Source organism: Somniosus microcephalus, chromosome 13, assembly GCF_052327205.1.
Source record: "Somniosus microcephalus isolate GS21.2 chromosome 13, FLI_Smic_1.0, whole genome shotgun sequence".
In the NCBI taxonomy this organism is placed as follows: domain Eukaryota; kingdom Metazoa; phylum Chordata; class Chondrichthyes; order Squaliformes; family Somniosidae; genus Somniosus; species Somniosus microcephalus.
Window position 1 is genome coordinate 182,235,535 of NC_140999.1, and position 27,112 is coordinate 182,262,646.

The 27,112-nt window shown below is 43.1% G+C and overlaps 1 protein-coding gene across 3 annotated transcripts in view; it reads left to right on the forward strand.

Annotated features, from left to right (window-relative positions):
• The first annotated feature begins 3,248 nt into the window (after nt 1-3,248).
• ncoa6 (nuclear receptor coactivator 6) overlaps nt 3,249-27,112 on the forward strand; it is a 67,489-nt gene continuing 43,625 nt past the window's right edge. For all 3 annotated transcript variants that reach the window (XM_086005745.1, XM_086005747.1, XM_086005746.1), the window contains exons 1-2: nt 3,249-3,453; nt 23,734-24,008. In XM_086005745.1, coding sequence (XP_085861871.1) covers nt 23,780-24,008 — 229 coding nt within the window. In that variant the 5' untranslated portion in view covers nt 3,249-3,453; nt 23,734-23,779. The remainder of the gene's footprint in view (nt 3,454-23,733; nt 24,009-27,112) is intronic.

Consider the following 27,112-nt stretch of genomic DNA (forward strand, 5'->3'; position numbering starts at 1 on the left):
AGAGCAACAGAGGTGGGAAACAGTGAATGACTTTTTGGGGATAAGATATGATGGGAGTTGGGCATTCATGAGTAAATTTGGGATGAAGCTGAGTCAGTTTTTCCATGGCAGATGGTGAGAATAATGGATTGGAGGAGTGAAGTGGATTGTAAGAGAGATGAGGAAGTAAGTCAGAGATAGCCTTGTCAGTGATAGAGAACTTGGCTGCAGAGTGGTAGTCCAAGCTTATGGGTGGGGAATGTTATATGAAGGGGTGTGAGCATATAAAATCACTAAATATCCTTTATTTCCAGCATTGTGTTTTTTACTTAAGGCTAAAGGGATCAAGGGATATGGAGAGAAGGCAGGGACAGGGTACTGAATTTGGATGATCAGCCATGATCACATTGAATGGCGGAGCAGGCTCGAGGGGCCGAATGGCCTACTCCTGCTCCTATCTTCTATGTTTCTATGTTTATGTTTACTTAATTCCCAGTATTTGCATTTCTGTTCATTAAACTACTATGCGAAAACAATGTTTTGCATTAAAGAGACTAGAGATTGGGGTTATTTTTCTTAGAGCAGAGAAGGTTAAAGGGAGATGTAATAGAGGTGTTCAAAATCATGAAAGGTTTTGAATAAGGAGAAAATGTTTCCAGTGGCTGGAGGGTCGGTAAAAAGAGGACACAGATTTAAGGTAATTGGCAAAATTACTAAAAAATTATTACACAGCAAGTTGTTATGATCTAGAATCCACTACCTGAAAAGGTGGTGGAAGCAGATAATAATTTTCAAAATGGAACTGGATAAATATTTGAAGGATAAAAATTTGCAAGGCAGGGGAATGGGACTAATTGGATAGCTCTTTCAGAGTAGTCGGAGATGCCGTCTTTTGGGCATTAAATCGAGGCCCCGTCTGCTCTCTCAGGTGGACAAAAAAGATGCCATGGCACTAATTCGAAGAAGAGCAGGGGAGTTCTCCCCGGTGTCCTGGGCCAATATTAATCCCTCAATCAACATCACTAAAACAGATTATCCGGTCATTATCACAGTGGCAGAAGGGTCGGTAACCAGAGGACATAGATTTAAGATCATTTGCAAAAGAACCAGAGGCGACATGAGGAAAACATTTTTTTACGCATAGAGTTGTTATGATTTCCCCTGGCTGGAGAGTCTAGAACTAAGGGGCACAGTCTCAAGATAAGGGGTCGGCCTTTTAAGACTGAGATGAGGAGGAATTTCTTCACTCAGGGGGTTGTGAATCTTTGGAATTCTCTACCCCAGAGGGCTGTGGATGCTCAGTCGTTGAGTATATTCAAGGCTGAGATAGATAGATTTTTGGACTCCAGGGAAATCAAGGGATATGGGGATCGGGGGGTAGGGGTGGAAGTGGAGTTGAGATCAAAGATCACCCTTGATCTTTTATTGGATGGCGGAGCAGGCTCGAGGGGCCGTAGGCCTACTCCTCCTCCTAAATCTTATGTTCTTATGGAATGCGTTACCTGAAAGGGTAACTTTCAAAAGGGAGTTGGATTGATACTTGAATACCTTTATAAAACACTGGTCCAGCCACAACTGGAGTATTGTGTCCAATTCTGGGCACCGCACTTTAGGAAGGCTGTGAAGGCCTTAGAGTGGGTGCAGAAAAGATTTACAAGAATGATTCCAGGGATGAGGGACTTCAGTTACATGGATAGACTGGAGAAGCTGGGGTTATTCTTCTTGGAGCTGGGAAGGTTGAGAGGAGATTTGATAGAAGTGTTCAAAATCATGAGGGGTCTAGACAGAGCAGATAGAGAGAAACTGTTCCCATTGGCGGTAGGGTCGAGAACCAGAGGACACAGATTTAAGGTGATTGGCAGAAGAACCAAAGGCAACATGAGAAAAAACATTTTTATGCAGCGAGTCATTAGGATCTGGAATGCACTGCCTGAGAGGGTGGTGGAGGGAGATTCAATCGTGGCTTTCAAAAGGGAATTGGATAAGGGGAAAAAAAAATTGCAGGGCTACGGCAAAAGGGCAGGGGAGCGGGACTAGCTGAAGTGCTCTTGCAGAGAGCCGGCACGGGCTCGACGGACCGAATGGCCTCCTTCTGTGCTGGAACCATTCTATAAGGGGGAAACATTTGCAAAGGGATGGTGAAAAAAAGAAAGACTTGCATTTATATAGCACCTTTCACAACCACCGGCCATCTCAATTAAGTAATTTTTGAAGTGGAGTCACTGTTGTAGTGTAGGAAATGCGGCAGTCAATTTGCGCACAGCAAACTCCCACAAACAGCAATGTGATAATGACCAGATAATCTGTTTTAGTGATGTTGGTTGAGTGATTGGGCAGGGCACCGGGGATAACTCCCCTGCTCTTCTTCGAAATAGTGCCATGGGATCTTTTACGCCCACCTGAGAGAGCATAGAAACATAGAAACATAGAAGATAGGAGCAGGAGTAGGCCATTCAGCCCCCCGAGCCTGCTCCGCCATTCAATGCGATCATGGCCGATCATCCAAATTCAGTACCCTGTCCCTGCTTTCTCCCGATACCCCTTGATCCCTTTAGCCTTAAGAAATATATCCAACTCCTTCTTGAATATATTTAATGAATAGGCCTCTACTGCCTTCTGTGGTAGAGAATTCCACAGGTTCACCACTCTCTGGGTGAAGAAATTCCTCCTCATTTCTGTCCTAAATGGCTTACCCCTTATCTTTAGACTGTGACCCCTGGTTCTGGACTCCCTGACCATCGGGAACATCCTTCCTGCATCTGGTCTGTCCAGTCCTGTCAGAGCAGACGGGGGCCTGGGTTTAACGTCTCATCCGAAAGACGGACGGCACCTCCGACAGTGCAGCGCTCCTCCCGCGGCACTGCACTGCAGCGCCAGCCTAGCTTTAATGTGCTCAAGTCCCTGGGAATGGGGGAACTCTGAACCCACCACCATAAGGCACAAGAGGTGAGTGCGCTACCCACTGAGCCACGGCTGACACTGACAAAAGGCAAGTGAGGGGTGCTGGTGGGGGAGGATGGTGAGTGGGGGGCTAACTGGGCGGCTCTTTCTAAAGGGCTAGCACTGGCGCTGGGGGCTGAAGGGCCACCCTGCAATCCATGATTCTGCAGGACACCAATAACAAAGGCTGGCCGGTTGCGTCATCACGTCGACGGAACGCGCGGGGGGGGGAAGAGGGGACGTGGGCGTTGATTGGCCGAAAGGTGGGCCTATGAGGAAGCGCCTTACTGCCGGGCCGCGTAGCTGGGACGGGTCCAATGGGAGCGCGGCTTTTTGTGGGGTGGGCCGGTTGGTGGTGTCAGTGTTGACGGGGAGCGGACGGGACGGATCGGATCCGGTTGGGATTATATGATGATATTATATATGTGATCTATAAAATATTTTTTCACGGTTGCATAAAAATCACCGTGACATTTTAGCCGCTTAAAGATCGCCGTGGGGATGAGAGCGGGTGCGGCGGCCTGACGGAAGCCGGTGAGTGTGAGTGAGTGAGTGTGGGTGAGCGGGGGCCCCCTGAGGGAGGCTGTGTGAAGGAGGCGGCGGTCAGTGAGCCGCTTACCAGCCCCAGGCCTCGGGAGAGGAGGAGGAGCAGCAGCAGCACAGCGACCGGAGCCAGCAGGCCATTCAGCCCCTCCAGCCTGCTCCGCCATTCAATTGAGATCTTGGCTGATCTGCCACCAAAACCTCCATATAACCCGCCTTTGGGGCCCACCTCCCTTAACACCTTGGGTTAACGAAAAGCTTTCAATCTCCGATTTAAAATTGGCAATTGACCCAGCATCAGTTGCCGTTTGCGGAAGAGAGTTCCAAACTTCTAGCACCCTTTGTGTGTAGAAGCGTTTCCTAATTTGACTCCTGAAAGGTCTGGCTCTAGTTTTTAGACTATGTCCCCCTAGTCCTATAGTCCTAGACTCAACAACCAGTGGCAATAGTTTATCTATACCCCTAGAATCCCCAACCAGCAGAAATAGTTTCTCTCTCTATCTATACCCTATCTCTTTTCCCCCTCTGATCAGATCACCCCTTAACCTTCTAAATTCCAGGGAATGCAGCCCTAGTTTATGTAATCTCTCCTCGTAACTTAACCCTTGCAGTCTGGGTATCATTCTGGTAAACCTACCCTGCACTCCCTCCAAGGCCAATATATCCTTCTTAATATTGGTGCCCAGAACTGCTCACGGTACTCCAGGTGTGGTCTAACCAGGGCTTTGTACAGCTGCAGCATAACTTCTACCCCCTTGTACTCTTCCTCTAGATATAAAGGCCAGCATTCCATTATTTTCTGTACCTGTTCATGACATTTTGATGATGCTGTTTGAACCCTGGTATCATTCATTGTGCCAGCCTTGTCCCTGGTGCCTGCCCCCCCCCCCCTGCCCTTGTCCAATGTATATGGGTGTTTTAATTATACCCAAGGCTTTCAATTTATTTATTCATTTTTCCTAGTTGGTGACAATTAAATGCAAACCAGATCGAAGTTTACAAATTAGGGTTGTATTCCATGGAATTTCATAGAATGGTTACAGCACAGAAGGAGGCCATTCGGCCCATCGAGCCCCTGCAATCTAGAAGATTAAGGGTTGATCTGATCAAAGTTTTCAAGATATTAAGGGGACACAGATAGGGTATAGATAGAGAGAAACTTTCTGCTGGTTGGTGAGTCTAGGACAAGGGGGCATAGTCTTAAAAACTAGAGTCAGGCCTTTCAAGAGTGAAATTAGGAAAAGCTTCTACACAGAAAGGGTGGTGGAAGTTTGGAACTCTCTTACGCAACTGGCAATTGATACTAGATCAATTGTTAATTTTAAATCTGAGATTGATAGGTTTTTGTTTACCAAAGATATTGAGGGATATGGGGCAAAGGCGGGGATATGGAGTTAGGGTGCAGATCAGCCATGATCTCATTGAACGACGGAACAGGCTCAAGGGGATAAATGGCCGACTCCTGTTCCTAGCGCTCCAAATTTTGATTTCTTAAACTGCGCCTGTGGTCTGTCTGTCGCTTTGTACCAAAGCCTTCTCTACCAGGTTGTAATGATGCTTTGTTAGATGTTAAGCATCAGTTGTAATGTGCAGTTGTAGCATTTTTAATTTTTCATGAGTTGTTTATCATAGAATCACACAGCACAGAAGGAGGCCATTTGGCCCCTCGTGCCTATGCTGGCTCTTTGAAAGAGCTCTCCAATTAGTCCTACTCCCTGGCTCTTTCCCCCATAGCTCTGCAAAATGTTCCTTTTCAAGTATATATACAATTCCCTTTTGAAAGTTATTATTGAATCGGCTTCCACCGCCCTTTCAGGCAGTGCATTCATTACGCCTCAGATTTCCTTACTATTTATGGTTTAGTAGCGACTATAATCCAAATGTTTGATGAATTGTATAAATAACACTGGTACCAAATCACTTACCTCTTATTAAATGCTGATTTAAATTTACTTTGGCAAATCTTGTATTGGTAAATCTTGTATTGCCTTTTTTGGTAGTTTGAATAGTTGCAATGCCTAAAGATGCAGCATAAGCAAGCTTATTTCTGGTGTTGTCTACAGAGGGGTGCAAATGAGGAAATGTTATGTTCACCTTTTGTTAAATGATTGCATTATTACAGAGAAGTAGTTGTGTAGTAGGATCACCATGTATTGTATATGTTTAAATGTTGTGGTTCTGTTTTACATCCACGCATTTTATTTTTTCTATTAAAGGAGTTCCCTAGTTTGTTTCTTGAATCAAGGTTTCAAAAAATATTAAACTTGGGTAACTATTTGTTGAACCTATAGGCTGCTTAAAGTAGCATTGTCTTGGCTCCTGAGGAGGTTTATATTTTTCACTGTTTTACTGATGGGGTGTTTATACTTGAATTGTGCCATGTCAGTATTTGTTGAACATTTTTGTAGCGATAGCACTGCGTTTTTAAAAATCAGTGCTTTAGTGGAGTGGACTTGAATGGCAAATAAAAGGGAATTGAAATATTGAAGTATAATATATGCTTAATGAATGATTTGGTGGTGGTGTTGCAATGATTTGAAATTAGTGAAATCATGATCTATTTCTCTCTCAACTAATTTTAAATTTCAGTGCCAGTTAAATTCCTCTTTATTCTGCTCTTGTTCTGTAAACTGCTCAGTTTCTATTGTTGGGATTGATGTATTGTTTGTGTGTTGGGAGAACCTACAAAAAGAAACTGTGTGACAGGTGTGTTACTAGGTGTTCTGTGACACATGTATGTTACTAGGTGTTCAGTGATGCATGTATGTTACTAGGTGTTCAGTGACATGTGCGTTACTGGGTGTTCAGTGACACGTGTATGCCACTGGGTGTTCAGTGACACGTGTATGCCACTGGGTGTTCAGTGACACATGTATGCCACTGGGTGTTCAGTGACACATGTATGCCACTGGGTGTTCAGTGACACATGTATGCCACTGGGTGTTCAGTGACACATGTATGCCACTGGGTGTTCAGTGACACATGTATGCCACTGGGTGTTCAGTGACGCATGTTTCCAGACTGAAATAATCAGTTTCCTAAAGACTTGTTTCATTCTAAATTACATATTGCAGCTTTTCAGGTGAGAAACACACAGTGGTTGCAGTGGATGGGATCCATTTTAAAACTGCTTCTTTGTATGGAACATGATGAGTGGAAGCCAGCTATTGGTATTTAATAATTTAATGTTTTCACAAAACATACGTACTATTCAACTTAACCTTCCCTCAGTCAAGTACAGTATGCTGATCTCCCACTCGGGTTAGTGATTTTTCAGTAAAACATCTTATTTCTATTGGTAAAATGTTTCGACACTGGGAAAGCCTTATGAAATTGTACTTGGTTATTTAGCTGAGAACCGTGCAGGTATACAAAGGTACAGTTTTAACATTCTTAATTTGTACTTTTACAGTTATGGCACGTAGTGGCACATGGCTTACACCTTGCATTGTTGATATATGCATTATAGATGGAACAGTTTAGCACCTTCAATATAATTGAATGAACTGTTGACAGCAGAGTATTTTTGTACAATAGCAAAATACTGCGGATGCTGGAAATCTGAAATAACAACAGAAAATGCTGGAAATACTCAGCAGGCCAGGCAGCATTTGTGGAGAGAGAAACAGAGTTAACGTTTCAGGTCTGCACTTCAACAGATGGGAGGGTTCAGAAGAGCTTGCCTTTTTTTCCCCTTGATCTTGTGTGTGGCTCATTCTGCCCCATATATTCAAGAAGGTGTTAGATATATTTCTTACGGCTAAGGGGATCAAGGGATATGGGGAGAAAGCAGGGACAGGGTACTGAATTTGGATGATCAGCCATGATCGCATTGAATGGCGGAGCAGGCTCGAGGGGCTGAATGGCCTACTCCTGCTCCTATCTTCTATGTTTCTATTACTTGTGCTTGTGTGTGGTCTGTTGCTGGTGCATTTATCAGTAGCCAATGGCATAGGAATATAGCCTAAATTCTAGAATGTTCTTGTTGCAACCTTTTTAGCTCGGGCAGTCCTTCACATTACCTTGATCCACATTGGTTTGGTGGGTAATGGTTCTTGCCATCGTAACAGTGAGATGCACCACTAACACAGAATTAGCATGCAGGTGCAGCAAGCAATTAGGAAGGCAAATGGCATGTTGGCCTTTATTGTAAGGGGGTTGGAGTACAAAAGTAAGGAAGTCTTGCTACAATTGTACAGGGCTTTGGTGAGACCACACCTGGAGTACTGTGCACATTTTACCTTCCCCTTATCTAAGGAAGGATATACTTGCCTTAGAGGCGGTGCAACGAAGGTTCACTAGATTGGTTCCTGGAATGGGAGGATTGTCCTATGAGGAGAGATTGAGTAGATTGGGCCTATACTCTCTGGAGTTTAGAAGAATGAGAGGTGATCTCATTGAAACATAAGATTCGGAGGGGGATTGACAGGATAGATGCTGAGGGATTGTTTCCCTGGGTGGAGAGTCTAGAACTTAGGGGGCATAGTCTCAGGATAAGGGATTGGCAATTTAAGACTGAGATGAGGAGGAATTTCTTCACTCCGAGGGTTGTGAATCTTTGGAATTCTCTATTCCAAAGGGCTGTGGATGCTGAGTCTTTGAGTATATTCAAGGCTGAGATCGATAGATTTTTGAACTCATGGGGAATCATGGGATATGGTGATAGGGCTGGGAAGTGGAGTTGAGGTCGAAGATCAACCATGATCTTATTGAATGGCGGAGCAGGCTTGAGGGGCTGTGCGGCCTACTCCTGCTCCTAATTCTTGTGTTCTTATGTGAGCAGAGGCAGGCTCAGTTTGTGGCTTATTGCACGCACAGAGCATCATAATTTAATAGGACAAAGTCAGCATGGTTTTATGAAGGGGAAGTCATGTTTGACAAATTTGCTGGAGTTCTTTGAGGAAGTAACATATAGGGTGGATAAAGGGGAACCAGTGGACGTAGTGTATTTAGACTTCCAAAAGGCATTTGACAAGGTGCCACACAAAAGATTATTGCTTAAGATAAAAAATCACGGGATTGGGGGTAATATTCTGGCATGGATAGAGGATTGGCTATCTAACAGAAGGCAGAGAGTTGGGATAAATGGTTCATTCTCAGACTGGCAATCAGTAACTAGTGGTGTTCCGCAGGGGTCAGTGCTGGGTCCCCAACTCTTTACAATCTATATTAACGATTTGGAGGAGGGGACCGAGTGTAACATATCAAAGTTTGCAGTAGTGAGTGAGGAGGACATAAAAAACCTGCAAGGGGACATAGACAGGCTAAGTAAGTGGGCAGAGATTTGGCAGATGAATACAATACTGGAAAGTGTGAGGTTATGCACTTTGGCAGGAAAAATCGTAGAGCAAGTTATTATCTTAAATGGCAAGAAACTGGAAAGTACTGAAGTACAAAGGGATCTGGGGGTCCTGGTGCACGAAACTCAAAAGGTTAGTATGGCGGAGCAGGCTCGAGGGGCTGATTGGCCTACTCCTGCTCCTATTTCTTATGCTATGCGTAGCTTTCATTACATAGTCTTGCCATTACATAGTTTTTGGATCTATAAGATTTTGTGTTTTCCAGAACCCTGTGCACATTAAACCTTATTTTTTTTGTTTGATTGCTCATACAGGGAGCAGCTTTAGTCCCGAGGGCACCTCATCTGTAAACGGGGAGGAGGGAGGGGGGGGGGTGAGGAAATGTGGGAATTTTAAGCCTATAGTTCTTATTCTGTAACTTCAACCCAATCCCTGAAGTTGACATATCGGCTTAGGAGTTCTATTTTCTGCATCAACACTTTTTAAAGCTTGTTTCAAAAATGTATTTAAGAAGTACTTTTTGGTTTTGTGCCTTGTGTCTTTGTACGTTTCCAAGGAGCCTTACTTGCAAATAGTTTGCAGGGATTATATGAAAGAATATGTACTGGGGGGGGAGATTGTTTTCCAACACTAAAAGCAGTGTTATCGTTAGGATTTCAGCAAATCGTAATTGTGAGCATGCCTGCTTAATGACCCTGATGACAGTGTTGCGAAAGGATTAATTATATTCCAGCAATCTATACTTGTGTTACTATGACCTGAGTTTGAGTCCTAGTTTTTTTTTCCTTGGAAAATAATGAGGTGCATTTATTTGTTATACAGCTGAGCTTTAGCTCATTTTTGTCCAGCCAATTTGATGTTTAATGCGATTTTTGTTTTAAATCAGCTGTATAAGCTAGGTACTGACAGGAACAGCTTATTAAGGTGTTGACTGAAATATATACAGATATTCAATCATTTGTCACAAATTCAATAAAACATTTATTACTAAAATTCTGGAGAGGTGCATCTCTGTAAAGATGTGGAAGTTTTAGTTTATTTGCTGAAACAGGTTGCTTTGATAATTGCATCTTGGGGAAGTAGTCACTTGTCTTGTGATCAGGTCAATGTTGTCAATCTGCAGCAAACCAGCCAGTAACATCTGTATTATGAACCTGAACTCTAAGCAGAACTTAATAATAAAGTAACTTAATAATTTGTGGAACACCTCTGTTCAGTCCGTAAGGGTGACCCCGAGCTTCCGGTCGCCTGTCACTTTAATTCTCCGCTCCACTCCCACTCTGATCTCTCTGTCCTCGGCCTCTTACACTGTTCCAATGAAGCTCGAGGAACAGCACCTCATCTTTCGATTAGGCACTTTACAGCCTTCTGGACTCAACATTGAGTTCAACAATTTCAGACTATAATCTCTGCCCCCATTTTTCAGATGTGAGAAGTCATTTCACCTGACGAAGGAGCAGCGCTCCGAAAGCTTGTGATTTCAAATAAAGGTGTTGGACGATAACCTGGTGTTGTGTGACTTCTCACATTTGTCCACCCCAGTCCAACACCGGCATCTCCACATCATGCCCATTTTTCAGGCTGTTGATGATTCTGCCATCCCCATTTGCAACGTTTAATCTCACCTGCCTCCTACTCTAGCACAGAATGTTCCTTTAGTTCCTTCCTCCACCACCGCCCCCCCTCCCTGCCTCTGCACCTGTTTAAAACCTGTTACATCTCTAACCTTTTCCAGTTCTGATGAAAGGTCCCAGACCTGAAACGTTAACTCTGTTTCTCTCTCCACGGATGCTGCCTGGCCTGCTGAGTGCTTCCAGCATTTTCTGTTGTGACTTCAGATTTCCAGCATCCGCAGTATTTTGCTATTGCATTAATAATAAAGTAGATGTGAGGACAAGATAGGGGCAATGCTGCACTAAAATGTGTAATCGCTACCAGTTTTTTTTTTTTTTTTAAAGTACTATTTTCATGCGACCAAGGCTGAAGCAAAAAGGATCCTGCGCCATTTTGACATTCACAATTAAATACTTTCATTCATAAAAGTCAGGTCTTCGATGCATCGGATTCCTAATCCCTGTACTGCAGGAAGGTGACTGACTCCGTAGCAGGCTACTTTGAAGAACGGATTTGTTTTTAATATACACATGTTCAGGCAGACAACTTTTTATCCTTTTCTGGCAATCAATACGACCACTGATTCATGGTTTTCAGAGAAAAATGGATGGAATTCTATACCCAAAACACCAGCTTCAAAACCGACTGAGCAAAAATGGAATTTGGTTCACTTCTAGTCACTATAAACCAGTGGCCCTAATTATAAAAGATGGAATAATGCAATATGATCCAAAAACACTGGTAAAAATCTTGGAATCTCATGTAATAATAACAATAAAATTGACTTGTTCAGTTATTGTACGTCAGTGACCCTAGTAATAAAATATTTAATTGCATAATAAAATATATTTAATGTGGAATGATGGGAACCTGCGTGTTTTTTTTTGTAATCTCAGTGGTTCAGATAACGTAATTCACTCTTCCATGAACCTGGAGATATTTTTATTGTGATTATCGCACTTGCCCTTTACAATTTTATTATAGTACATGATTAATGATTTTACTGAAGGACTAACTGGAAGGTTACAGGAATGTAATCTGTGGTGGACTATAGGAAATAATGATCTATAAAAACATAGAAAAATAGGAGCAGGAGTCGGCCATTCGGCCCTTCGAGCCTGCTCTGCCATTCAATATGATCATGGCTGATCCTCTAGCTCAGTACCATATTCCCGCTCTCTCCCCATACCCCTTGATGCCTTTTGTGTCTAGAAATCTATCTATCTCCTTCTTAAATATATTCAGTGACTTGGCCTCCACAGACTTCTGTGGTAGAGAATTCCACAGGTTCGCCACCCTCTGAATTAAGAAATTTTTCCTCATCTCAGTCCTAAATGTCCTACCCCGTATCCTGAGACTGTGACCCCTCGTTCTAGACCCCCCAGCCAGGGGAAACATCCTCCCTGCATCCAGTCTGTCTAGCCCTGTCAGAATTTTATACGTTTCAGAGACCCCCTGTCATTCTTCTAAACTCTAGTGAATACAGGCCTAGTCGACCCACTCTCTCCTCTTACGACAGTCATGCCATCCCAGGAATCAGTCTGGTGAACCTTCGCTGCACTCCTTCTATGGCAAGTATATCCTTTCTTAGGTAAGGAGACCAAAATTGCACACAGTACTCCAGGTGTGGTCTCACCAAGGCCCTGTATAACTGTAATAAGACATCCTTGCTCCTGTACTCAAATCCTCTTGCAATGAAGGCCAACATACCATTTACCTTCCTAACTGCTTGCTGCACCTGCATGTTTGCTTTCAATGACTGGTGTACAAGGACACCCAGGTCCCTTTGCACATCAACATTTCCCAATCTATCGCGATTTAAGTAATACTCTGCCTTTCTGTTTTTCCTATCGAAGTGGAGAACTTCACATTTATCCATGTTATAGTACATCTGCCATGTATTTGCCCACTCACTCAACTTGTCTAAATTGCCTTGAAGCCTCTGCATCCTCCTCGCAACTCACAATCCCACCTAGTTTTGTGTCGTCGGCAAACTTGGAAATATTACATTTGGTTCCCTCATCCAAATCATTGATATATATTGTGAATAGCTGGGGCCCAAGCACTGATCCCTACAGTACCCCACTAGTTACCGCCTGCCACCCCGAAAAAGACCCATTTTTCCTACTCTGTTTCCTGTCCGTTAACCAATTTTCAATCCGTGCCAGTATATTACCCCCAATCCCATGTGCTTTAATTTTGCACACTAACCTCTTATGTGGGACTTTATCAAAGGCCTTCTGAAAATCCAAATACACCACATCCACTGGTTCTCCCTTATCTATTCTACCAGTTACATCCTCAAAAAACTCCAGTAAGTTTGTCAAACACGATTTCCCTTTCATAAATCCATGTTGACTTTGTCTAATCCTGTTGATATTTTCTAAGTGTCCTGTTATCACATCCTTTATAATATATTTTAAGGCACTACGCCATTCCATAGATTTTGAAAATTTATATTTAATTGATACTTGGGACAGATTATAGGGTAGTAATGTAACTGCGTATGATTCAGATAATCTATACTTGAAATGTTTTTTAATACTGTGTGAACCCTCAGGTGAGATTGAGGTCTGGAAATTGCTCTTGTGTATTTTTCTAAATGGTATATTCTGTGAAGTTTTAATTTTTTGGGGGGGTGAGTGTTCCCCATGCTCTTCCCCTTTCCCTTTGCAATGGACTGATGTAAGATGTAGGCCCAGATTTTGCTGGAGTGGGGTATCTCACGGCGCGTCCTGTTAGTTAGACTTTTCCCCTCGCACTACAGCTCAAAAACCTGTTGCCCTGCAAGTTGCTGGAAGTGCGAGCTGAATAATGCCGCGGCGAGGGCAATGGTGCATTTGGGACCTTGGTGAGCGATGGGACGAACAGTCTATCTCCTTAACCAATGAAATTTAAGGATTGAGAAGGAAACCGAGGAATGACGGAGAAGGAAATGGGGAGAATTAGAGTCAAATCGGATACAGAAAGAGAGAGAGAAAGAAAAATTGGATAGAGAGAGAGAGAGAGAGGAATAAAAGAGACAGAAAGGAAAAGTAAGAAAAATCTAGCTCCCCTTAAATGTATCGATGCTATTCTCCTCAACAACTCCTTGTGGTAGCAGGTTCCACATTCCAACAGCTCTGGGTAAAGAAGTTTTTCCTGAATTCCTTATTGGATTTATTGGTGACTATCTTATATTTATGGCCAACACAATAGCAAAATACTGTAGATGCTGGAAATCTGAAATAACAACAGAAAATGCTGGAAACACTCAGCAGGTCAGGCAGCATCGAGGAGAGAGAAACAGAGTCAATGTTTCGAGTCGGGGACCCTTCTGGATTCCCTACAAGTGGAAACGTATCTCTGTCTATCTTATCGAACCCTTTCATAATTTTAAAGAGCTCTATCATGTCACCATTTAGCCTTCTCTTTTCTAGAGAAAAGAGCCCCAGCTTGTTCAGCCTTCCCTGATAGCTATAACCTCTCAGTTCTGATACCATCCTTGTGAATCTTTATTGCACCTTCTCCAGTGCCTCTATGTCCTTCTTTAACATGGAGACCAGAACTGCGCACAGCACTTCCAAGTGTGGTCTAACTGAGGTTCTATAGAAGTTTAAAATAACTTCTCTGCTTTTCAATTCTATTCCTCTAGAAATGAACCCCAGTGCTTTGTTTGCATTTGTTATGGCCTTGCTAACCGGCGTTGTTACTTTTAGTGGTTTGTGAATCTGTGCCGTTAGATCCATTTGCTCCTCTACCCCGTTTAGATACCATTATTATTAAATGCAACGTCAATCATTGAAATTTACGGCACAGAAGGGCAATGTTTTAATGGCAATAAATAATCGAAGTTGAATTGTCTTAACTGGCTCTCCCTGTGTTCTGGTCATATGTTGTTTCCCTTCTGTTTCCTGGAAATCCTGACACCAGTCACAAAATAACTTAGTACATGGTATGGCCTAACTTTGAGAATCATACCAGGCTTTACTGATCCAGACCAGAATTGAAGGTGATGCATCATTTTCTGACTACAAGAACAGTCAGGTGACGTGTACCCTGACTCTTTCTCACTGCTACTGTTGAATTGGATTTTAGCAAATGTATGTTTGCATTGAACCTCGCGTCCCTTCACTTTTTTACATTTCTAAAAACTACATCCCTTTCTAGTGTAATTGTTCCCGAAGCGTGCACCCCATTTGCGCAACTTACAGTTTGTGTCCATGTTTAAATTGTTATTCCTCCGACATCTTTGGATTTTACTTGTTAATCTGCTTTCTGCAATAATTAAGCCATTTTTGAGGGGAGGGGGAAAGGTGTGATTATAGAATAAATACATTTATCGAGCTGATGAAATTCATTTCATAAATCTTTTTATTGGCATGATTCACGTTAAAGTTCACTAAACCATGGTTAACATTTACATTTTTTAAGTTGCTTTGGATGCTGTGCACAATAATTATATATCTTGTTTATAAAATAGTTTCTTCTTGAATTTTTCTTATACTTTACCATCCACTGGACAAGAGCAGGAAAAGATCTGCTCCCAGGTCTTTGCTGCTCTTAAGTGGTTAACTGTTTACTGGAAGATCAGCTTAGGGGTGACGTACCTCTCTTTCTCCTCTTCCCCCCCCCCCCCCCCAAAGTCACCATTTTGGGGGCTGTTCCGCAAAGGCCTTTGCATGCCATCTTCCTCGAATGGGAGATTTTAATTTTCATGTAGACTGGGTGGAGCAGAATACAGGAAACTTTTTTTTAATCTGGCACCGACAGGACTGGCGTGGTGCTGATTTATCAAAAAGTCCGGATTACAGAGAGGTATAGTAAAAGGTACGAGAGCCCCGTACACAGCAACATATCCAGGCTTCCCTGTTGCTTAGCAACAGGTGCAGGAACCCCGGCCACAAGAGCCAGGCGTCCCTGTTGCTTAGCAACAGGTGCAGGAACCCCGGTTACACAGCCACAGATTCAGGAACAGCCACTAATATGAAATAAAACTTACCTGAACCTACTCCTGAATTTTGCCGGTTAACAGAGATTTCCGGTTATTTAGGTGCCGGTAAATCGAGAGTTTCCTGTAGCTCAATAGTGAAGGCAATTTGTAAGATTAGGATCACAGGCTCACACAGATTACCCAGCAGGGCTTTAGAAGTTGTAAGGCTTTTATTAAAGAGCTACAGTTTTAAAGCATAATCAGATATTACGTATGGTTTAAGCCGAGTATAATAGACATACAACCCGTGAAAGTAGGAGCGATCTACGACTCCTGAATCGGAATGCCACGGGAAAGCAGTACGGTGGTCTTGGATTAGATGGATTCCTGCAGTCTGCTGCAGTGGTCACTTCCGTTGGGTCATCTCTCAAGCTGTTGGAGGTATGAGGCCATCAGCCACCTCAGAGGCTAAACTTAACCAAGGTATTAGGCCGTAGCCACCTTGGGGAAGCCTTCGCCCCTAACGGCCTGATTTCCTCTCTCGGTCGTCTATATTTATAGTTATTTCGGTGGGCTGGTAATCACCTGGTGTCAATCATTTGATCCCCATCCTATTGTCCAATTGTGAAGCGGGAAGGCATCCCTCGCCGTCCCTTTCTGCATGACTGACAAGGCCTCCCTCTTATCTTTCTGAGGAATGTTTTGTCAAGTTTCTTCAAGGGCATTTTATGGCTTCGTGGCTCCTTGTTATCTAGCAGGTGCTATCCTCCCTGTTTCCTTGCATTTTACCATTCCCTTATCACTTCTATTTGTCTTGATGCTTGATATTCGACCTTGCTGGCATTTATGCTCTCTTTTTCCGCTTGCCTGTTGTCAGCCTCTGTTCTAAGAATTAAAACCCATCTTTGAATCGAACAGCTATTTCTTACACAATTAACTTCTAAAATGTATTCGAGAACAATGTGTTTTAGAACTGACCGTGGAACAGGCTTTTCTGGGTTTAGTGATGAGCAACAAACCAGAATTAGTTAACAATCCAATGGTAAGGCATCATCTTTCAAATAGTGACCATAATATGATTGAACTTGATGTTAGATTTGAGCGGGAGAAGGGAGTGTCACAAACCAAGGTTTTTAATTTAAGTAAGGAAACTTCGAATGGATGAAAAATGAATTAACTACAGTAAACTGGGCTGAACTGTGAATGGGTCAACCTGCGGACAAGCAGCGGGAATTATTCAAAGACGTATTTGGTATGATACTAAACCAGTACATACCCCTAAAAGGTAAAAGCTCTACTTGTGTAGTTAAGCAACCATGGTCAACAAATGAGCCAGTATCCAGCTAAGAGAAAAGGCTTACACAAATGCCAGAAAAAGTAGAAATCCAGCAAACTGGGAGAACTATAAAAAGCAACAAAGGGATACAAATAAATAGATGCAAAAAGGAATATGAAAAAAAACTTGTAAGGGATGTTAAATCTAACAGCAAAAGTTATTACAAATACATTGAGAAGGAGAGTGGTAAAGGGAATTGTGGGCCCATTAAAGACACATGCACGTGGGACTACAATGGATAAAAAAGAAATGGCAGTCTCATTAAATGAGTACAGGAAACTTTGATATCCGGCACCGACGGGACCGAGCTGTTGCCGTCCCATCAAAACTGCCGGACAAACCAGCGCTAATTTTAAAACATACGGAAGCTTTTGAGCTCCGTATCTAGCAACAAACCCTGTTGCAACAGCTTCTAAACAGTCGGCCGTAGCTTACAAGCGTCTCTGTAGCTAAGCAACAGCTTTAGCTAGACCTTGCAGAGCCTGACTGGTGGAAAAAAAAGCAACGAAAAGAAAAAAAACTTACTGAACCGACTCCTGAATTTTGCCGGTGGCTCGAGCATTCCGGACAGTTAACCTCCGGATAAACCAAAGTTTCCTGTACTTCGTATCGGTTTTCACAGTGGAGGAAGAGGGCACAAAACCAGTGGTACAGGGGAACCTAAAAAATAAGTCAAGGGAGGAACTGAGTGGATTTATGTTTTTAAAAATGGTACAGTAATGGAGAAAATAATGGGACATAAGATAGACAAATCTCCAGGACCTAACTGTTTCCAAGATGAGGAAAATGCAGATCCATTAGTCATAATTTTCCAAAGTGCGCTAGATTCAGGAATTGTGCCTTTTGGATTGGAAAATTGCAAAAAGGCAGTCCCTTATTAAAGAAAGGAAAGAGGGAGAAACCAGGTGACTACTGACCTGTCAATTTAACATCAAGTGAGCGAAGGTTACTGGAATGTATCATCGGAGATGGAGTGACTGAGCACTTGGATAAGTATCAGCTCATCATAGAGTCTGCATGGATTTGTGAAGGATAAGTCTAACTAATCGTGGTGGTGGTGGGGGGCGGTGAGAGAACGTCTCAACCAGATCTTTGTTCTGTAAAACGATATGAAAGGCCAAGTCAAATGTTTGTATGGATCAGCCGAAAGTTGGTTAATTATTTGTCAATTTTACCTTCCCCGCTCTCCCTTTCTCTTTCTTCCCCTGCCCAAGAATAATGTTCAGAACCCTAGATGTTTGGTCATAGATCAAGAAACGGCTATAAAACCAGAGTCGGAAAACAATGGATTTTAAAGAAAAAAATAACCATCTGTGTGTTGATCAGAGATTGGGTAGTAATCTAGGGTGAGTTATAAAGGTATTCCAAATAAATTGGCTTGTTGACCGTGCCGTAACATTGAATTAGCCCATTCTAGTTTGCTTTACAGGAGATGGTGGATAATAGATGTATAATTGAGTCTGTTACTCAACTGCCAGGGTGTGGGGCACGAAAGTGAAGGTGGGAGATGAGCCACCTCCAGAAGCCTGTGCCAATTTTGACGATTCAATATTTAGAGGCATTAATCAAAAAGGGAGAATCTTGTGTAGCGTGAATTCAGAGTCCTTTGCAGTGATTTGTTGTCGGGCTGAATGAATCATTCAGATTCATTCTTCAAACAATGTTTACAGTTCAAGCAGGAAGTTGTGCCTTTTGACTTTTGAACTTTATTGGCCTTTCTGGAGCACTAATGGTTAGTCTTTGGGAGACAAAATGGAAAGTAAGGGGGTGAAATTCCTTGTTTTAACGAGAACTGGCTAACTCTTTTCATAGTGCCTGCTTACTAAATCAGATTTATTCTGTAACTTTGTGCGAAGGTTGTTGATTCGGAAGAAAAATTAGCATCTTTCTCTCGTTGAGAGGAATTTCACCAGCTGAGTGGTGCAAATGTTTTTTATTTGTTTCTGGTATGTGAGTTAACAGTGGCAAGGCTGATTTTATTGCCCACCCCTAGTTTCCCTGAGGAGATGGTAGTGGGCCGACTCTTGAACTGCTGCGGTCCATGTAGTGATGGTGTTTCTCCCAATGTTGGGTAGGGAATTCGATTGTCTAATGAGGGACCAGGTCAGCATATTGACTTTTATATTTGTATGACGATGACCATTTAGTGCAGCACTGCTTTAAATTTTTAAGAGGATTGTTAAAATATACATCCTGAGGTGAGAGGCAGCTGGGTGGTGATGCATTTATATTTTTAAAATGTTCGGGAAAGTCAATTTGAGGACTTGAGTGCCTTCTGCACATAATCCTCAACACATTTCTGGATGAAGATTTCATAGCCATCCCCCAGAGCGAAGAGTTATGAGGGGCCTAGATAGAGTGGATAGGAAGGACTTATTTCCCTTAGCAGAGAGGTCAATAACTGTTTTGGGGGGGGGGGGGCATAGATTTAAAGTAATTGGTCAAAGGATTAGAATGGAGTTGAGAACTGTTTTCATTCATGTAAGAAGTCACACAACACCAGGTTATAGTCCAACAGTTTTATTTGAAGCCACAAGCTTTCGGAGCGCTGCTCCTTCATCAGGTGAAGTGGAGGGATGCATAAAGACACAGCTTATATAGTCAGCGAATAATGCCGGATGATTACAGGTAATCTTTCTAACTGCCATTTATCACACCTCGGCAGAGAGATAATCACAGCAATCAAAGGTGTGAATGGTGTCCAAACAGGTTAGTCAGGAAAACATTACATCAAAGAACAATGAGGTGGGGTCACAAGGGGTCAAATGTTGCAGATGCTGGGGTCTGTATGAAAAACAAAAAACAGACAAAAAAACTTTTTTTTTGCTGGAAATCACAGCAGGTCCGGCCGCATCTGTGCAGAGAGAACAAGCCAACGACGACTCGAGTCTGGATGACCTACGTCAGGTGGGGTTACATGTAGTGTGACATGAACCCAAGATCCCGGTTGAGGCCGTCCTCATGAGTGCGGAACTTGGCTATCAGTTTGTGCTCTACGATTTTGCGTTGTGTGTCTCGAAGGCCGCCTTGGAGAATGCTTATACTCTGACTCTAAAGCTGTGTCTTTATGCATCTCGCCACTTCACCTGACGAAGGAGCAGCGCTCCGAAAGCTTGTGATTTCAAATAAACCTGGTGTTGTGTGACTTCTTACATTTGTCCACCCCAGTCCAACACCGGCATCTCCACACCATGTTTTCATTCAGGGGGTGGTGGGGGTCTGGCACTCGCTGCCTGAAAGGAAGCCTCATTGCATTAAAAAAAAAGTACTTGTATATGCACTTGAAGTGCCATAACCTGCAGGGCTATGGACCAAGAGCTGGAAAGTAGGATTAGGCTGGAGAGCTCTTTTTCAGTCAGCACAGGCGCGATGGGCGGTCTCCTGTGCCATAAGTTTCTATGATTCTGTGAACTTGTTACTGGAATTGGAGCAGTTGAGCGGATTCTCAGCAAAACCAACATCAATAATTCCTTGCTGGGCATCTTTCAGTAACTTGCCCAAGTGGCCATTCATGTATGAGCCTCAACACTGTCAGTCGGCTATTCATCTGTTGATGCATTAGTCAACTCCATCATATTCTTGGCCAATATGTACATACAGCAGGGATTGTGATTTAGCGATCAGGAAAAGTAAACCTTGGCTGATTTTTTTTTAAATTCTCATTTCTCTCCCTCCCCGCCCCCCCCCGCCCCCCCCCCCCCCGACTTCCCAGATTGCTAACCCAGTGGCACTGAGATCATCTGTAGCCTCCTGCTGCCAGACTCGCTGAAATCCCTGGCAACTGTCCGAGGCTGAACCAGATTGTTTGCAACCTCCGTGTCCTACTTGATCCCGAGATGAGCTTCAGACCACCTTCCGCGCCATCAGTAAGACCGCCTATTTCCACCTCCGGAACATTGCCCGACTTTGTCCCTGCCTCAGCTCATCTGCTGATGAAACCCTCATCCACCCGTTTGTTAAACCTCTAGACTTAACTATTCCAGTGCACCCTGTAAACTTGAGGTCATCCAAAACTCTGCTGCTTGTGTCCTAACTCGCACCAAGTCCCATTCACCCATCACCCCTGTGCTCGCTGACCTACATTGGCTCCCGGTTAAGCAACGCCTCGATTTCAAAATTACCATCCTTGTTTTCAAATCCCTTCATAGCCTCGTCCTTCCCTATCTCTGTAATCTCCTCCAGCCCCACAACCCTCCATAGAAACATAGAAGATAGGAGCAGGAGTAGGCCATTCGGCCGCTCGAGCCTGATCCGCCATTCAATGAGATCATGGCTGATCATCCAAATTCAGTACCCTGTCTCTGCCTTCTCCCCATATCCCTTGATCCCTTTAGCCTTAAGAAATATATCCAACTCCTTCTTGAATATATTTAATGAATTGGCCTCCACTGCCTTCTGTGGTAGAGAATTCCACAGGTTCACCACTCTCTGGGTGAAGAAATTCCTCCTCATCTCTGTTCTAAATGGCTTACCCCTTAGCCTTAGACTGTGACCCCTGGTTCTGGACTCCCGGCCATCGGGAACACCCTTCCTGCATCAAGTCTGTCTAGTCCTGTTAGAATTTTATAAGTTTCAATGAGATCCCCTCTCATTCTTCTAAACTCCAGCGAGTATAAGCCCAATTGACCCAATCTCTCCTCATACGTCATTCCTGCCATCCCGGCTATCAGTCTGGTGAATCTTCGCTGCACTCCCTCCATGGCAAGAACATCATTCCTCAGATAAGGCGACCAAAACTGCACACAATACTCAAGGTGTGGCCTCACCAAGGCCCTGTACAACTGCAGCAAGACATCCTTGTTCCTGTACTCGAACCCTCTCGCTACGAAGGCCAACATACCATTTGCCTTCTTAACCACCTGCTGTACCTGCATGCTTACCTTTAGCGACTGGTGCACAAGGACACCCAGGTCTCGTTGCACTTCCCCTTCTCCCAATCTATTGCCATTCAGATAATAATCTGCCTTCCTGTTTTTGCCACCAAAGTGGATAACCTCACATTTATCCACATTATACTGCATCTGCCATGCATCTGGCCAATCACCCAACCTGTCCAAACCATACTGGAGCTTCTTGGCATCCTCCTCACAGCACACACACCCACCCAGCTTTGTGTCGTCTGCAAACTTGGAGATATTACATCTAGTTCCCTTGTCTAGATCATTCATATATATTGTGAATAGCTGGGGTCCTAGCACTGATCCCTGCAGTACCCCACTAGTCACTGCCCGCCACTCGGAAAAAGACCCGTTTATTCAAACTCTTTGCTTTCTGTCTGCCAACCAGTTCTCTATCCAAGTCAGCACCTTGCCCCCAATCCCATGTGCCTTAACTTTACATGCTAATCTCTTATCGAAAGCCTTCTGAAAGTCCAAATACACCACATCCACTGGTTCTCCCTTATCTATTTTACCAGTTACATCCTCAAAAAATTCCAGTAGATTAGTCGAGCATGATTTATCTTTTGTAAATCCATGTTGACTTTGTCCGATCCTGTCACTGTTTTCCAAGTGCTCTGCTATTACATCTTTTATAATGGACTCTAGCATTTTCCCCACTACCGATGTCAGGCTCATCGGTCTATAATTCCCTGTTTTCTCTCTACCACCTTTTTTGAATAGTGGGGTAACATTAGCTACCCTCCAATCCATGGGAACTGTTCCAGTGTCTATAGAATTTTGGAAGATTCCGAGATATCTGCGCTCATCCAATTCTGGCCTGTTGAGCAGTTCCAATTTCAATCGCTCCACCATTGGCAACCGTGCCTTCAGCTGCTGAAGCCCTAAGCCGTGGCATTCCCTCCCTAAACCTCTCTGCCTCTTTACATCTCTTTCCTTCTTTAAGACGCTCCTTAAAACCTACTTCTTTGACCAAGCTCTGCCCTAATACTTTCTTATGTGGGTCTGTGTCAAATTTTGTTTTATAATGCTCCTGTGAAGCGCCTTGGGACATTTTACTAGGTTAAAGGTGCTGTATAAATGCATGTTGTTGTTGTTGTTGAGATCATCTAAGTCAGCACAGACTGAAGATTGAACCTGGGTCTTTGTAGGTTAACATGGCTCTACTACTTCTCGGACATGTGAGGAGCATTATGCTGCAGTAAATACGAAATGAGAGAATATAATAAAAAGGGAAGGCTGAAGCAGAAGTAATATTGTTTAAAAATATATTTTAATTGGATTTTTAAAATTATAATCACTACTTTAGCAATCAAGTTGATCCTGAAATCTGAGTAGCATCTATATATATAAAAGGATACTTCTGTCTGTCATTCCGTCTGTCTGTCTGTCTTGAATAAACTCGAAAGTTATACAGCGTACCTACACGTGCGTTACGTCGAAAGAAAGCTGACGATTCCAGAACCGTCATAAGCGTATTTACTTTTCGGTCGGACTAAAATTGTTCGCAGCGTTATGCAAAAAACCTTCAAAATTAAACTCATTATCTGCTAATAGCATTGATTGACTGACGTCAAGGTCCACCAATCCTGTGCCGTCACGATTGACCAATCCTACAGTTCAGTCGCCTGATGGTTGGCCAATCGCTGCGTCTGTGGGCGGGACTAATGCTTTTCAACTCCGGCATCGGGCAGCCATTGCTTCACTACTTTCAGCTCAAAATCTGCTAATCCAGCTTCGAAAAAGTTAGTATCTCTTAAAAATAACATCACATTTACCAAAAACGTTTTATAAGTACTTTCACTTTCATCTTTGAAGCTATTAAAAGGTAGAAATGTTGCCCGGCAGCAGATTCACAGAGGGACACAGATACAGGCCCCAAAGCCTGGGACTCGATTTAAAACGTTGCCCGGCAGCAGATTCACACAGGGACAGACAGACAGGCCCCAAAGCCTGGGACTCGATTTAAACCGCTCGGCCCAAAACAGCCCTGGCAAAGCCGGGTTCCCCCAGCTAGTTAATACATAGTTATTCTAAATCACAATGTGAGAGCAAAATTGTTTGTAAAAGGCCACAATCCCCTGGAGCTGCTGGCGTAAGAGTTAAGCTTTTTAGAGCGCTTCAGAGCTTGTATTTGAAAATTGTGCAACCACATGGATGTGCTTCTTGCTGTGCTTATTGTGTATTAATTTGTTTTCATTTTGCACACAGCCTCTTTGTGACTCGCCATCCGGCACCAACCTAAAACGCTGAAAGAATGGATTCCGATGACCTACCGAATCTCGAAGACATGTTTGTCTCCGTGTGGTCCACAACCATCGAGAAAATGGACCTGGAGTTGGTGCTAGGCAAGGATCAGCTGAGCCTGGAAGTCAGGGAGGATGATTTCACAGTCTGGATAGCTTTCAAGGGAAACATGAAGGATGTTGATTTTGTGACTAAGCTAGACATGATCATTAATAACATGACATGCCTTCTGGAGCTGGGTAAGCATTCTATTCACAGGATTGATGTTATCAGCAGTGAATCAAATCATGCAATCAGAATCTGGTTAAATTGCATAGGACAATATTTTTTTTCAATGATAGTTGATCCCACCATTTTGAAGTCCCATTTTTCTTCACCTTGATGTGAGGTTTAGAGTAGATAAGATTACTTACTACTTCCAATCAATTCCATTTCATCTTGTCATGACAATTTGATTTGATCAGTTTTGCACCTATTATTTATGTAAAAAGACTCCTGCTTGAAATTGTCAAGCATTTCATACTATTTTTACAGCAAATCTGCAAAAAATGTTGTTTGTGTCTGATAACTTCCTTAAATATTTTCACAAAAGAAGTGTTTCTGATAATTTTTCGATAATCTGGGCTTTGTGTAAAAATGCTTCAAAAATGTCTTTTTTTAACCAAAATAGCTGATCCTCCACTGTCTATACCCTTCGCGCAAGAGAATTTGGTGGATACTCTAAGAATTACTAATTGGCTTATTGATAATGCAAGGAATGAAACTTAGTGTTTACAAAAGTTTTTACTGCTGAGATCACATTCTCTCCTGTTAATACATCAATAATGTTATCGGTCACAACATTGCTTGCTTATTTTGCCAATTGTATGTGATGCTCTGATCTTCATCACTTGAGTGCCATGGAATAGAAAGGTTGAGAACCATAGCATAACCTTGTGTCCGTAACATTGTTCTCCTTTCCCTCCCCACATATTTGTTTAATCTTAAAAAGAAAACCTGGCTGCCATATTCAAAAGCAACAGTGACGGACTATATTCACCTTGCGTAGCAAGACACGAAACTCGTTTTTTTAACTGTTCTTAAAGTATTAAAAATATGGAGGTAAAGGTTCATGCTAGCTCTCACCCAATTGGTTGTTTCCAACTGGTTTTTGCACCTGTAACTGGGTGAAATTGAGTAATTCCTGAGTATTGAAGATGGATGTGAGGAGCTGAAATAGCAATAAAAGTCTTAGTAGTAGTGAAATATGATTAGTTCAAGTTATACATTGTTGTACATGATATATCTCTACTGTTCATTGTATTTGTGATACATAGAAACATAGAAGATAGGAGCAGGAGTAGGCCATTCGGCCCCTCGAGCCTGCTCCGCCATTCAATGAGATCATGGCTGATCATCCAAATTCAGTACCCCGTTCCTGCCTTCTCCCCATATCCCTTGATCCCTTTAGCCTTAAGAAATATATCCAACTCCTTCTTGAATATAATTAATGAATTGGCCTCCACTGCCTTCTGTGGTAGAGAATTCCACAGGTTCACCACTCTCCGGGTGAAGAAATTCCTCCTCATCTCAGTCCTAAATGGCTTACCCCTTATCCTTAGACTATGACCCCTAGTTCTGGACTCCCCGGCCATCGGGAACATCCTTTCTGCATCTAGTCTGTCCAGGCCTGACAGAATTTTATAGGTTTCAATGAGATCCCCTCTCAATCTTCTAAACTCCAGTGAGTACAAACCCAATCAACGCAATCTCTCCTCGTACGTCATTCCTGCCATCCCAGGTATTAGCCTGGTGAATCTTCGCTGCACTCCTTCCATGGCAAGAATGTCCTTCCTCAGATAAGGCGACCAAAACTGCACACAATACTCAAGGTGCGGTCTCACCAAGGCCCTGTACAACTGCAGCAAGACATCCTTGTTCCTGTACTCGGACCCTCTTGCTACGAAGGCCAACATACTATTTGCCTTCTTAACCGCCTGCTGCACCTGCATGCTTACCTTCAGCGACTGGTGCACAAGAACACCCAGGTCTCTTTGCACTTCCCCTTCTCCCAATCTATTGCCATTCAAATAATAATCTGCCTTCCTGTTTTTGCAGCCAAAGTGGATAACCTCACATTTATCCACATTATAGTGCATTTGCCATGTTTCTGCCCAATCACCCAACCTGTCCAAATCGTACTGGAGTTTCACAACATCTGCCTCACAGCATACCCTCCCACCCAGCTTTGTGTCGTCTGCAAATTTGGAGATACTACATCCAATTCCCTTGTCCAGATCATTAATATATATTGTGAACAGCTGGGGTCCTAGGACCGATCCTTGCGGTACCCCACTAGTCACTGCCTGCCACTCGGAAAACGACCCGTTTATTCCAACTCTTTGCTTTCTGTCCGCCAACCAGTTCTCTATCCAAGTCAGTACCTTGCCCCCAATCCCATGTGCCTTAATTTTACAAGCTAATCTCTTATGCGGGACCTTATCGAAAGCCTTCTGAAAGTCCAAATACACCACATCCACTGGTTCTCCCTTATCTATTTTACCAGTTACATCCTCAAAAAATTCCAGTAGACTAGTCAAGCACGATTTACCTTTTGTAAATCCATGTTGACTTTGTCCGATCCTGTCACTGCTTTCCAAGTGCTCTGCTATTACATCTTTTATAATGGACTCTAGCATTTTCCCCACTACCGATGTCAGGTCTATAATTCCCCGCTTTTTCTCTACCACCTTTTTTGAATAGTGGGGTAACGTTAGCTACCCTCCAATCCATGGGTACTGTTCCAGAGTCTATCGAGTTCTGGAAGATGACCAGCAATGCATCTACTATCTCCAGGGCTACTTCCTTAAGTACCCTAGGATGTAGATTATCAGGCCCTGGGGATTTATCGGCCTTCAATCCCGTCAACTTCCCCAACACCATTTCCCTACAAATACTGATTTCGTTCAGTTCCTCCCCCTCATTAGTCCCTATGGTCCCCGACATCTCTGGGAGGTTATTTGTGTCCTCCTTTGTGAAGACAGAACCAAAATATGTATTTAATTGGTCTTCCATTTCTTTGTTCCCCATTTATAAATTCCCCTGATTCTGACTGCAAGGGACCTACGCTTGACTTCACCAATCTTTTTCTCTTCACAATATCTATAAAAGCTTTTACAGTCAGTTTTTATGTTCCCCGCAAGCTTACTTTCATAATCTATTTTCCCCCTCTTAATTAATCCCTTTGTCCTCCTTTGCTGAATCCTAAACTGCTCCCAATCCTCAGGTTTGCTGCTTTTTTTGGCCAATTTATATGCCCTCTCTTTGGATCTTATGTTATCCCTAATTTCCCTTGTTAGCCACT